The sequence below is a fragment of the Grampus griseus genome (assembly GCF_964374135.1).
Source record: "Grampus griseus genome assembly, chromosome: 19".
NCBI classification, from domain to species: Eukaryota; Metazoa; Chordata; class Mammalia; order Artiodactyla; family Delphinidae; genus Grampus; species Grampus griseus.
Genome location: NC_139013.1, coordinates 58,701,268 through 58,711,872, shown reverse-complemented (window position 1 = coordinate 58,711,872; position 10,605 = coordinate 58,701,268). Strand labels below are relative to the sequence as shown.

Below are 10,605 nucleotides of genomic sequence, written 5' to 3'. Positions count from 1 at the left end.
CAAAACAACCCAGCAAGGGAGGGAGACATTGAAAGTACAGAAAAATCAGGATCAGCCACGAGTTGGTAATCGCTGAATCTGGATGACGGTTCATGTATGTTAACTGTGCTATTCTCTCTACTTCTGTTTGAAAATGGATTTTTTCCTTTTTTATTTAATTTTATTTTTTAATTGAAGTATAGTTGATTTACATGAAAATGCTTTTTTGGGGTTTTTTTTTTTTTTGCTGTACGCGGACCTCTCACTGCTGTGGCCTCTCCCGTTGCGCAGCACAGGCTCTGGACGCGCAGGCTCGGCGGCCATGGCTCACGGGCCCAGCCGCTCTGCGGCATGTGGGATCCTCCCGGACCGGGGCACGAACCCGTGTCCCCTGAATCAGCAGGCGGACTCTCAACCACTGCGCCACCAGGGAAGCCCCCCATGAAAATGTTTTCAATGAAAAGTTAAAAATAAGCACTGGCCTCTGGAGTCAGATCACCTGCTGTTTACCAGCTAGGATGCCCTTGACAAGACTCCGTCTGTATCCATTTATTCATATGTCAAATGGGGATAATTAATGAACACCAATACTGTTACAGTTACTATGGCTGTGTGACAGCTTGCCCCCAAATGAAATACAGTGACATCTGTTTTGCCCATGAATCTGCAACTTGGCTGGGACTCGGTGGGGACAGCCCACCTTGGTTCCACGTATTACCCCCTGGGGGTGGCTCAAAGGCAGGCTCTGATGCCTGGCTACTGGCTGAGACCTTATCTCTCGTTCATTGGCTATTGTGGGCCAGAAAACACTCAAGTGGACCCTCAAATGGCCTGGGCTTTCTCACACAGAGTGGCCGGGTTGCAGGGGAGCCTTCGGAAAGAGGTGAATCCTACTTAAGACCCAGCCTTGGAAGTCACATGGCAGCAACCTGCCACAGTCCATTGGCCAGAGCAGCCACAAGCTTGCCCAGGTTCAAGCAGAAGGGGCACAGACAGGGAATGTCTTGACGGGAGCAGAAGGTTCTGGAAGACACAGGGAATCAGAAATACTGCTCTGACCATTTGGAGACAATACAAACTTCCACCTCAGCTGAGTCTGAGCAGGCAGTGCCCACCTACTGTCCTGACCTCCTTATGTCCCCACCACCCACCCTGTAGCTCAGCTTTGTCCCCAGGGGGCTGAGCTGCCTCTTGGAGTGGCACGGAGTGCAAACTGCAGCGGCTTGTCCTCGTGGATCATGAGATCATTTTAGCAGTTTTTGTTTTTGTTCGTTTTGTAAACTAAAGAAAAATGGGAACTATTAGCCTGCCTCACTGACTGACAGTTTCAAAGGCCATGGGCTCCGTGTGACTGGAGCTGGACTAGGTGGTGAGGCCCTTTGTTGGCTGAAGCTGTATGGACAACCTGCCTTTAGGAGGATGCTTTCCTGCAAACACCAAGTTCATACTCACCTCCCTCCTCTGCGGATTTTTCCACGCCCAGCTGGGAACAAACTGTCTCCCTGACGGTTTTCTTTGGTTTGTTTAGTCTTTGTGCAGACCATGGGCTTGCATTTGGATCTTCTGGCTTCCAGCGCCCGGCTGTGGCACCCTGGTCGGCTGCCTACCCTGTGTTCAGCTTCACCTGGAAAATCAGGATCCCGTCTTCTAAGGATTCCCCGGGAGAATTAATGCACCAAGGGTCTGGCACAAAGCCGCATTCCAGGGCCTCGTGCAGGGTCCAGTGTCTGGAAGTGGGGCTCCATCGAACAGTTTGGTGCTCTCAGCACGCCCAGACCCTGCCTGCCTTCCTTCCGGGGGCCCCCTCTCTGCCCGCCTCCTTCTCCTGACCTCCCTTCCCCCCCCCACCCCCGCCCCTGCCCCCAGCCTAGCCCTTAGACGCTCTCGCCGCCCCCCACCCCGCCCCCTCGCCCTGTCTCTCCATAGCATTTATCACAATCTGCAATTCTTGGCTTAAGGGCCCTAGGGTGTTAGGCCCGCCCCTCCATACCCCGCAGAGCGCCGGCACGTAGTTGGCGCCCCACAAATTTGCGGGGGTGAACGGACGGAAGTAGGCGCGGCTGCTGAATGAGGGCGCGCGCAGGGGCCGCAGAGGCCGGGCCAGCGTTGGGGGACGCGGCCAGGTCGGGGTGGCTCTGCAGGAGGGGGTAGCCTCTACGTGGGAGGGGTCCTCAGGGGCAGGGGCCGGCAGGGGGCGCGCGCGGGGCGGGGCGGGGCCGCACCTGTGCTGCGGGGCCAGGGAAGGAGAACGGGGTGGGGGGGTGGGGTAACAGGGCCCCGGAGCAGCTGCGCGCCCCGCCCCGCGGGCTCCTCCCCGCCGCCGCGGCCCCCCGGCTGCTGCCCCAATGCGCTGCGCCGGGAGCCGGGGCCGAGTCGCCGCCGCAGCTGCAGGGGCGCCCGGGCCGGGTGACGACGCCGCCGCGTGCGCCCCTCCCAGGCCCTGCCGGCCGCATGGAGCCCCCGGAGGGCGCCAGCCCGGGAGGTGAGTGCGGCCCCAGCCCCCGGGAGCCCACGAGCTGCGCCTTCCCCGCAGCGGCCCGCAGCCCCTTCCCCCTGGGCCCACACATCGGCCACGCCCCGGGGCCGTGAAGACCCACCGGCAGCTCCGAGTCCCCCTGCGCCGGGCCGAAGCGGGGGGAGCCTAGTGCGCCGCGCCCGGGAAGACGAGCGGGGGCACCGCCCGGAACGGCCCCAGCGCTGGGCGGGGGGCGCACGGACCGCGTCCCCGCCCCCTCGTCCTCCGCGCTCCCGACCCGGGCAGCGGTGTCTGGCGCGCTCCTGAGTGGTTGGCCCAGAGCTTGGTCCTGAGCCCCCTCCCAGCGGAGCCGGGGATCTGGAAGATGGGGCGTGCCAGGGCCAGAGTCGGGATCCAGGTCAGCGAGGCGTGGGGGGGATGCTGCCCTCCTAGCGGCGCGTCTGCTTTGTTCGGCCCAGCCGAGCCTCCCTGGGGGTAGGGCGGAGAGGCCGCGGCCGGGATCCTCGGGGCACCAGGCTGAGATAGGGGCTCAGAGCGGGGGGGGGGGGGGGGTGCACCTGGCTCCGCCTGCGGGGGCTCCCACGCCGGCAGGGGTTGCTGGCTGCCGGAGCGAGGCCCAGGAGCTTACACATCTGGGAGGGCTGGTGTGCACGGAGTGACCCCTCCTCACGGCCCCTGCCATTTGTCGGGACGGTAGAGATGTACCGGGGGCCTCTCCCCTAGGAGTCTGGCCCTACTCTGGCCCTGGCCTGGTGGGAGGGAAACCTTTCCTAGGACAGGTTCCTAGGAACCTCCCAGGAACCTTTCAGGAGGGGTTTCCTGTGCCATCGGCCTCGGAACTTGGATGCAAACTGCCGGTCTCCTCCACCCACCCGGCCAGGCCCCAGATGCACCCGGGGTCCCCTGGAGGTCCCATACCAGGGAGCCACTCCCTGGCCACATAGGGGTCCGCTGGGGGTCCCCTAGCCACACCAGTGGCCTGCTCCAGAGACCAAAATGGGTCCACCTACTGCTCTGTCTGCAGGCTGAGTTGGGTAGGTGCATTCCAGACGGCTGTCTAGGGGCCCATGTCACGCTCCCTCCGAGCACCACCAGAGACACTCAGGGGCTAGTGGGTGTGGGTTTTCTTTGTTTTGTTGTTTGTGGGAGAGGTTCAGCTTTTTCTTCCCATTGGCAGTACGAGGACCCCGGGGCTTCCGGGTAGCGCCTTTGCGAGGATTTCATGGGGCAGGTTTGGAGAGCAAGGGCTGGGGATGCCAGCAAAGCAGCCAGGCCCCTCTGAGCTCCGTGTCCCCTTCTCTCAGTGGAGGCCCCGCCTTGCCTGCAGAGAGAGGGAGCAGAGGGCAGGCCTGAGGGAGGGGAGCTTAACGACCCTTCAGTTTCTGAACGTCACTTACTGGAGCCCCAGAGACCTAACTCATTCAGTGCTCCAGGAACCTCCTCTGCGCAGGCACCGTGGTGGGGCTGGGCCACAGCAGCGGGAGGTGGGCTTCACACGCTTCTTACCCCGTAGCCACGTCCTGCCCACATGGGGGAGTCACGCGTGGGTAGCTGTGACTGTCATTTTCTGAGTTCGCTGACTTTTTGGAACTTACTCTGGAGAGAGGGGCACGCACACAAGTAGAGACAACAGTATGGTAAAGTCCCCCCCCCCACCCCCGCCCGCACCCACCTTCCTTCAGTAGTAATTTGTAGCCAATCTAGACATATTGTTTCATCCTTAAGTATCTCTGAAATTACCTCTAAAAGATAAGGTTTTTATAATTAAAACAGCATTTTTGCACCTAAACGAATTAACAGTAATTTCTTAATATCAAAGTGCACAGACATGGAGGGGAGAGGACGGGGTGCACTTCTCGAAGGTGCCTTTGGGAGACCAAGTCTCTAGCCCACCTACCTCCAAGTCTGTCCGACTGGGAGAGAGAGGCCTGGGCCCTGCCCTGCGGGGGCTGAGCCTAGATGGGGCCCACCCGGCATCCTCAAAATGCTCCAAGGAGGAGCACTGACTCCAGGGACAGGGGCTGGGGAAACGGGGGACGATGCCCATCCCTCCCTCCCTGCAGCCATGCTGGTTTTTATGCTATTCATTCATTCACTTCATTATTTCACTCATTCGCGTTGGGTGTGTGCAGAGCACCTCCTCCATGCTTGGGGCAAAACCCTGGGCACACAGCAGGGAACTTGAGATTTGGGCCAAGTTCTTGGCACGAATGTGCTGGAAAATAGGTCAGCAGCGTAGCACAGGGTAACACTATCATATGCGTTCATACCAGGCCTTGGGCCCCCAGTTCCAGTCTCCCCACGCGGGTGCTGCTTCCGCAGGGCAGGGCAGCAGGCCCCCTGCAGGGGCCAGGGGCTTCACTCCCTCACTGGGGGCTCTGCCAGGCTGCTAGCCCACTGCTGACCCTGGGGCATCAGAAACACCGCTCACCTTTGCCCTGGCCTGGGCAACCCTGGGGTCTGCTGAACCCACCCAGCCTACGGCTTGGCCCGGCTGCCAAGGACCCCTGCCCTTGTGCCTGCCTGTGTGATCGGTCACTCCTCTGCTTCACACCCCAGGAAGAGCAGGGGGTCTCACTCGTGAAGAACTTCTCCCTTCTTCCTACAAGGGCTTATCGAGAGGGTATCAGACAGACCCAGGTGATTCCTAGCACAGCCGCTTAGTGACTCTGGGGTGGGGTCTCGGGCTCGTTCATTCAACCAGCATTTGTGGTGCACCTACTGTGCACAAGGACCAAGCAAAGGTCCTGCTCCCTTCACATCCTTCCAGCGAAAAGATCAGTGTCCTTGATGCCAAAAGTTGCATCTTCTGCTTTTTCTTCCTCTCCCACACAGCTTTGACACAGGCCAGGACACCAGGATTTACAAAATAAAGACCAGACCACTGCCAAAGGGAGACGAAAAGAATAAGAAAGTAGACATAAGGTGACTTTAAAAGTTCACCGTTACCATTTTCCATTGGCTCTGTGACACCATCGACTAGATGGTTTGCTGTTTCAGGGATGCTGAAATTTGATAAAATGTGCTTCTTACAATGAGTACAAAAGGCCACTGTGCCTGTAGGGGCTGGAGGTCTGTCCTGGGCTGTCTGGGACCCCTGGATCCTAGGATCTATAATGAGGCATATCTGCATACCCAGCCCCCTGACCCAAGGCCGGATGGGGAAGGAGGTCCTGCTTCCTTGCCCTGCCCCCACCTCAGCACCTGTGGACTGCCTCCTTCCCACCTGGACTGCATCCCATCCCACAAACATGCAGGTAGAGGCTGTCCCACTCAGCTCGGAACCCTCCCAGCTCAGAGAGCAGCCAGAGGTGTCTCCCCACCGGTGTCCCCCTGCCCTCACCCACCCCGGCCATGCCTCAGAGGCAGCCACGCACCCCTCAGGGCCTTTGATGGTGCTGTCTCCCCAGCTATCACCCAGCTCCCACCCTCCTTCAGACCTGTCCCCAAAGCGGGACCACAGCCCCCAGGGCTCCCCAGCCCTGCCCCACCAGAAGAGGGCAGGAATCCCCTATTTTGTCCATCCGAGTCCGGCTCAGGAATCTGCCGGACGCACAGGTGAATAGCGCTTTCTTTTCTAGATAAGGTGAGAGAGGGCCATTATGAGCAGAGACTCCCGCCTCTGCCCCACCTTTTATGCTAAGTCCCCTTCCACCCGGTCAGGGCCTAGCTTCCCTGTGGGCGCAAGGTCAGGGTCTCCCCTCCCTCTGCTGGCCGGCAGGTGGTGGCCGAGAGCTCCCGCTCGACAAGCTGAACCCCTCGGTGTTACTGGCCAAGACTCACTGTCCCTTCCTCGTGGCTGGTTGTGACACCAGCTGGAAAACATATTGCTGGCACTCTGCCTGGCACAGAAAACCATGAGCCACTGTCATTCTTGTTATTAACCCAGAGCCACCTGCCCCACTGGGAGGCTCCAGAGAAATGGCAGCACCTAGCTGCGGCCCCCAGCCAGCCAGGCACCCACCACGATGGGACACGTGTGGAAGCAGAGCAGGACACTCCAGGCACGCGTGCGCCCTTGGGGAGGGGGACCCAGGCCGCTGTGCCGCCCCGCCTTGAGGAAGCAGAACACTCCTGCAGAGAGCAAAGGTCCCCAAGGGCTTCCTGGGCCTTCGACCCTCAGCAGGGGTTCTGATGTTCGGGAGAGGTTCCCCGCCCACCCCCAGCTCCGGTGCCCTCTGGTCGGGAAGGTGTCCTTGCTGGGCTGGGCGGGCCGGGACACCAGGGGGTGTAACCCTACCCTCCAAGGATGCTCAGACACCACGTTCCAAATGCGGCAGCAAGGTGGAAACCAGATCCCCAGCCCCAGTCCAGCGGGCCAGCCCTGGGCCCTGAGTGATGACACAGCACAGGGCAGAGCCAGGCTGGCCCCGCCAGTTGGCAGGCCCACCTCCCCTCAGCCACGCCTCCCAGGGAGCGGTTCCCTCCTAGAAGCCAGGGGCGACCCAGCCAGCTCTGCAGCTGCAAATCCCACCCAGCCAGGGACCCTCCAGACCCACGCGGCCCGCCAGGCTGCTGGCCACACAGGCCTAGCCCTCACTGGCAGCTGTTGGCACTGGGCCCCCCTGCTGGGCCCCCCGTTGGCAGCTGCTCCTGTGGCTTCGGCGCTGGACCCCTGGGATGGGCGGCCACACTGATGAGGGAGCGGGAGGGCATTCCTCACTCTTTACTGAGCACCGGTTCAGCTGGGGGTCAGCTGGGGGCAGGTGGGGTCTCTGTCGCGGGGGGGGGGGCTCAGGAGAGAGCAGCAGTGGGGACGCCAGGGAGCCAGGGGTCCCGTTGCCTCAGGGCATGTGCCGGCCAGATGACTGGGACCCCTGGCTGTGTGGGGCAGAGGGCCCTGGAACACTCGGGAGGAGCTGGTAGGAGGTGTGGATGGAGCAGTCTGCCCTGGTGACAGCAAGCACTCCGTGGGGTGGAGGGCCCGCCCCTGGGTGGCACAGTCTCCACCAAGCAGATCCCCACGGGGCCTCGCCTCTCACCCGACAAAAAGTTACATGAAATGAGCCATTACATAAAAACAAGAATTGCATAGGAAACACCCTGGAGTAACATTCCCAGTCCGGAGGTGTGGTCGGTGGGGAGGGGTTGCTGTGGCCACTGTCCTCGTTTCATCTGAGAACGTGTTATGTGGATTCAAACACAACACGGGACAGACACGTGAGCCGGGGCCATTCTGGATTAAAGGGCGCCAAAGGGCAAGCAAATGCAGAACCGCCCACCCGCCCGTAGGTTGGACCAGAAAGTGGAGACAGGTGACAGTATTGGTGTCTTGGGGTCTCCGACAGGACCAGCAAGTGTCCCCGCGAGACCCGTGGTCATTCCTGCTCAAGTAATCAGGGCAAAGGGTCTGGAAATCAGGGTTACAGGGAAGGGCAGCATCCTCAGAGAAGCCCTCTGCCCCTTGTCTGGCTTCCTCACCCAAGGTCACCCCTGGCCACTGCGATCACTGCCCACAGCCTCAAGGGAGGGCTCGATGGGCCAGGTTCTCAAGTCCTCCCAGCCTGCGTCCTGGGGGTGGCGGTGGGAGACCGCAGTCCCCTCCCGGGTAACGCTCTCTCTGTTGCAGGGGTAGTTAAGGAGGTCGAGGTGCCAAGGGCTGCCCTGGGCACCCCCGTTCCTGGGACGGGGACCAGCAACCATTCACCTGTGGCCGAGGAGGAGGTGGGCGTCCCAGTACCGGCACCGGGTCTCTTGCAGGTCACGGAGAGGCGGCGTAAGTACAGCCCACCTGTCCCAGCGTGCTCCCTGGGACCAGGGGCGGGTCCCTGGGCCTCGGGTGCGCCCCAGGGAGCAGGTGCCGGGGATGGGTCAGCCCCACCTCGTTCCCACCGCACTGGCCTTCACCTGGCCCCGCTGACGCACCCCTCTGCCCCCAGAGCCCCTGAGCAGCGTCTCGTCCCTGGAGGTACACTTCGACCTCCTGGACCTCACCGAGCTGACTGACATGTCCGACCAGGAGCTGGCCGAGGTCTTCGCCGACTCGGATGACGAGAACCTGGCCAGCGACTCGCCCGCAGGTGGGGCTGCTGCCGGGGTCTGGAGGGGGTTGCGGGACGTCCTGGGGCCTCAGGCCACCCAGCACCGCTCCCTGGAGACCCATTTTGGAAAATGATTTCCTTTCTGACGCGTGTTTAAGTGTTTGTCGACACGGCACCATTTCACTCACCATTTCTGCACTTCACACACCTATCTGCCAGCTCTCAGGGATTTCTCTACCCCTCCTTAATTTCACTTTTCAAATGCGAACGTAAGGCCACAGCCACAGTCCCACTGAAAGCAGAATTCACTACTTGGGTTTAATCCCAAGTAGGCAGAGCACGAAGGGGGTGGTGTTCACCAGTCCTAGCCCCTCCTCAGCTCAGTTCCCGGGAAGCGGCTGGAGCCCGCAGGCCGCAGAAACGGCACGGGAGCTGCCAGGGGTATGGGGGCCCAGGGACCCTCCCCCCTCCCGGCTCACTGCCCATGCAGGCGGGGTGGGGGTGGGGGGGGGAGTGGCACCTGCTCCGGGCCAGGCTCACCCCCAAGGGCAGGCGCCTCAGCCGCACGGGGACCCGCCTGGGGACAACAGGAAAGCCCCTGGCCGGGCCGCACCCAGACCCACGTGTACACATTGCCGGTGCCCAGGGGACCCCAACGTGTGGTCCGACGCCGTGCTGGAGGCACACACGGGCCCAGCCCAGTAGCTGAAGGAGTGACCTGGGACCCCAAGCCACACTGACCCCAGCCTGTGTTCCCACCAGGCCTACACCCGCTGCCCAGGGCCGGCTGTCTGCGCTCCCCCTCCTGGACACGCACCAGGGCCGAGCAGAACCGTGAGAAGCAGCCCTTTGGTGACCCCGAGCGGCAGCCTGCCGTTGTGGACACGTTTCTCACCGTGGAGAGGCCCAAGGAGGACTAGGCCGGCTGGCCCGGGGCCGAGGCGGGGCAGGTCCGGGCGGCCGTGGCCCCGTGGACGCTGCCCGCCCCACGTGGCGCCTCTGCATAAGCACAGCCCAGTGGCCTTACGTCCAGCTCTTCCTGGTCGCTGGATCAGGGACCAGGCCCAGGGATGAGACGAGACTTCTGTCTGTAGGAATGGTATTCTTGTCTGTCACCAGACTCCCGGCTAGGGGTGCGGTGAGCAGGGATCTGCCCGTGAGAGGCGCTCTGCAACCCCCCGGGGGTCTCGGGGCTCCAGTCTTGAACGGCAGTGCCAAGCTCCAGCCCGCGGGACACCCTGCTGCCCTAACCGCCTTGATTCCAACCCTGCGCCCCTCCTGCCGCCCAGTAAGTGTCAGCACCAGAGCCCCCAGACCCTAACACCCTGCTTGTCGTGAGCCCTGCCTGAGAGCCAGACCCACCTCCTGAGCTCGGAACACCAAATATGTCACGACTGCCTCAGACCGCCGGGCAGGGCAGGGGCAGGCGAGGTTCGCCCTCCCCCGGTCCTTGCAATGACAGTCCCCGCGGCCCACCAGACACACGCACGCACACGCGTGCAGCAGCCCGAGGGGCGTGGGGACGTGAAGGGACCTGGGCACAGCGCCTGGCCCCCAATTCCGGGGTGCCAGACTCGGCTGCTCCGGACGCTGCTTACATACTAAGGGACGGAACCGGCTTCCAGTCAGACAGCGAGTCCAAGAACAGTTTTACAATAAACGTGTAAGCTTGCTTTTAGTCCCCAAGGCCACCTGCCCTGACCCCTTCTCCACTGAAACGTTTCTGGGGAAGGAAAACAGGCCTGGGCACATGCTGGGCCCACGGGGCGTGGCTACAGCACGTCCCGCCAGGAGAAGGGTCGCCCTGTGCGCCAGGAGGGGCACGTGCGGGGCAGCAACAGGGAGGTGTCTTCCAGACACAACCAAGAATTTCACTTAAAAGGGATCCCGTGAGGGCAGCCGTGCCCCCCGCCCCCCAGTCTTCCCCCGGGCCGAGTTCCCATCCTTCTCGCTATGGCTTCTGCCGATCTCATTTCCAAACAGCAGGATTAAAACGGCACCCTGTCCTAAGTCTCGCCGACCAGTCTCTTCCTTTCCAGCTGACGTGGGAGCTCAGGCGTGCGGGCCGGGGGTGGCTGCTCCAGGGGCCTCCAGGAGCTCCACGCTCTGGCCCTCCCCCAGCTAAAGCCACTGGGGGTTCCACTGTGACATGCCCTGGGCTCTTATTTG

The 10,605-nt window shown here is 61.9% G+C and overlaps 1 protein-coding gene across 1 annotated transcript; it reads left to right on the top strand.

The window, feature by feature from the left end:
• Positions 1–2,228: 2,228 nt before the first annotated feature.
• DBNDD1 (dysbindin domain containing 1) lies at positions 2,229–10,425 on the top strand. Its single transcript, XM_082676964.1, has 4 exons — positions 2,229–2,461; positions 8,025–8,171; positions 8,335–8,475; positions 9,199–10,425. The coding sequence occupies exons 1-4, from the start codon at positions 2,431–2,433 to the stop codon at positions 9,354–9,356; spliced, it is 477 nt and encodes a 158-aa protein (XP_082533090.1). The 5' UTR covers positions 2,229–2,430; the 3' UTR covers positions 9,357–10,425.
• Positions 10,426–10,605: the final 180 nt, after the last annotated feature.

Coding starts and splice junctions, on each gene's coding strand:
- DBNDD1 (XM_082676964.1), top strand. CDS start 2,431: ATGGAGCCCCCGGAGGGCGCCAGCCCGGGAG. Junction 2,462..8,024: donor GGAGGGCGCCAGCCCGGGAG/GTGAGTGCGGCC, acceptor TCTCTGTTGCAG/GGGTAGTTAAGGAGGTCGAG. Junction 8,172..8,334: donor GCAGGTCACGGAGAGGCGGC/GTAAGTACAGCC, acceptor CTCTGCCCCCAG/AGCCCCTGAGCAGCGTCTCG.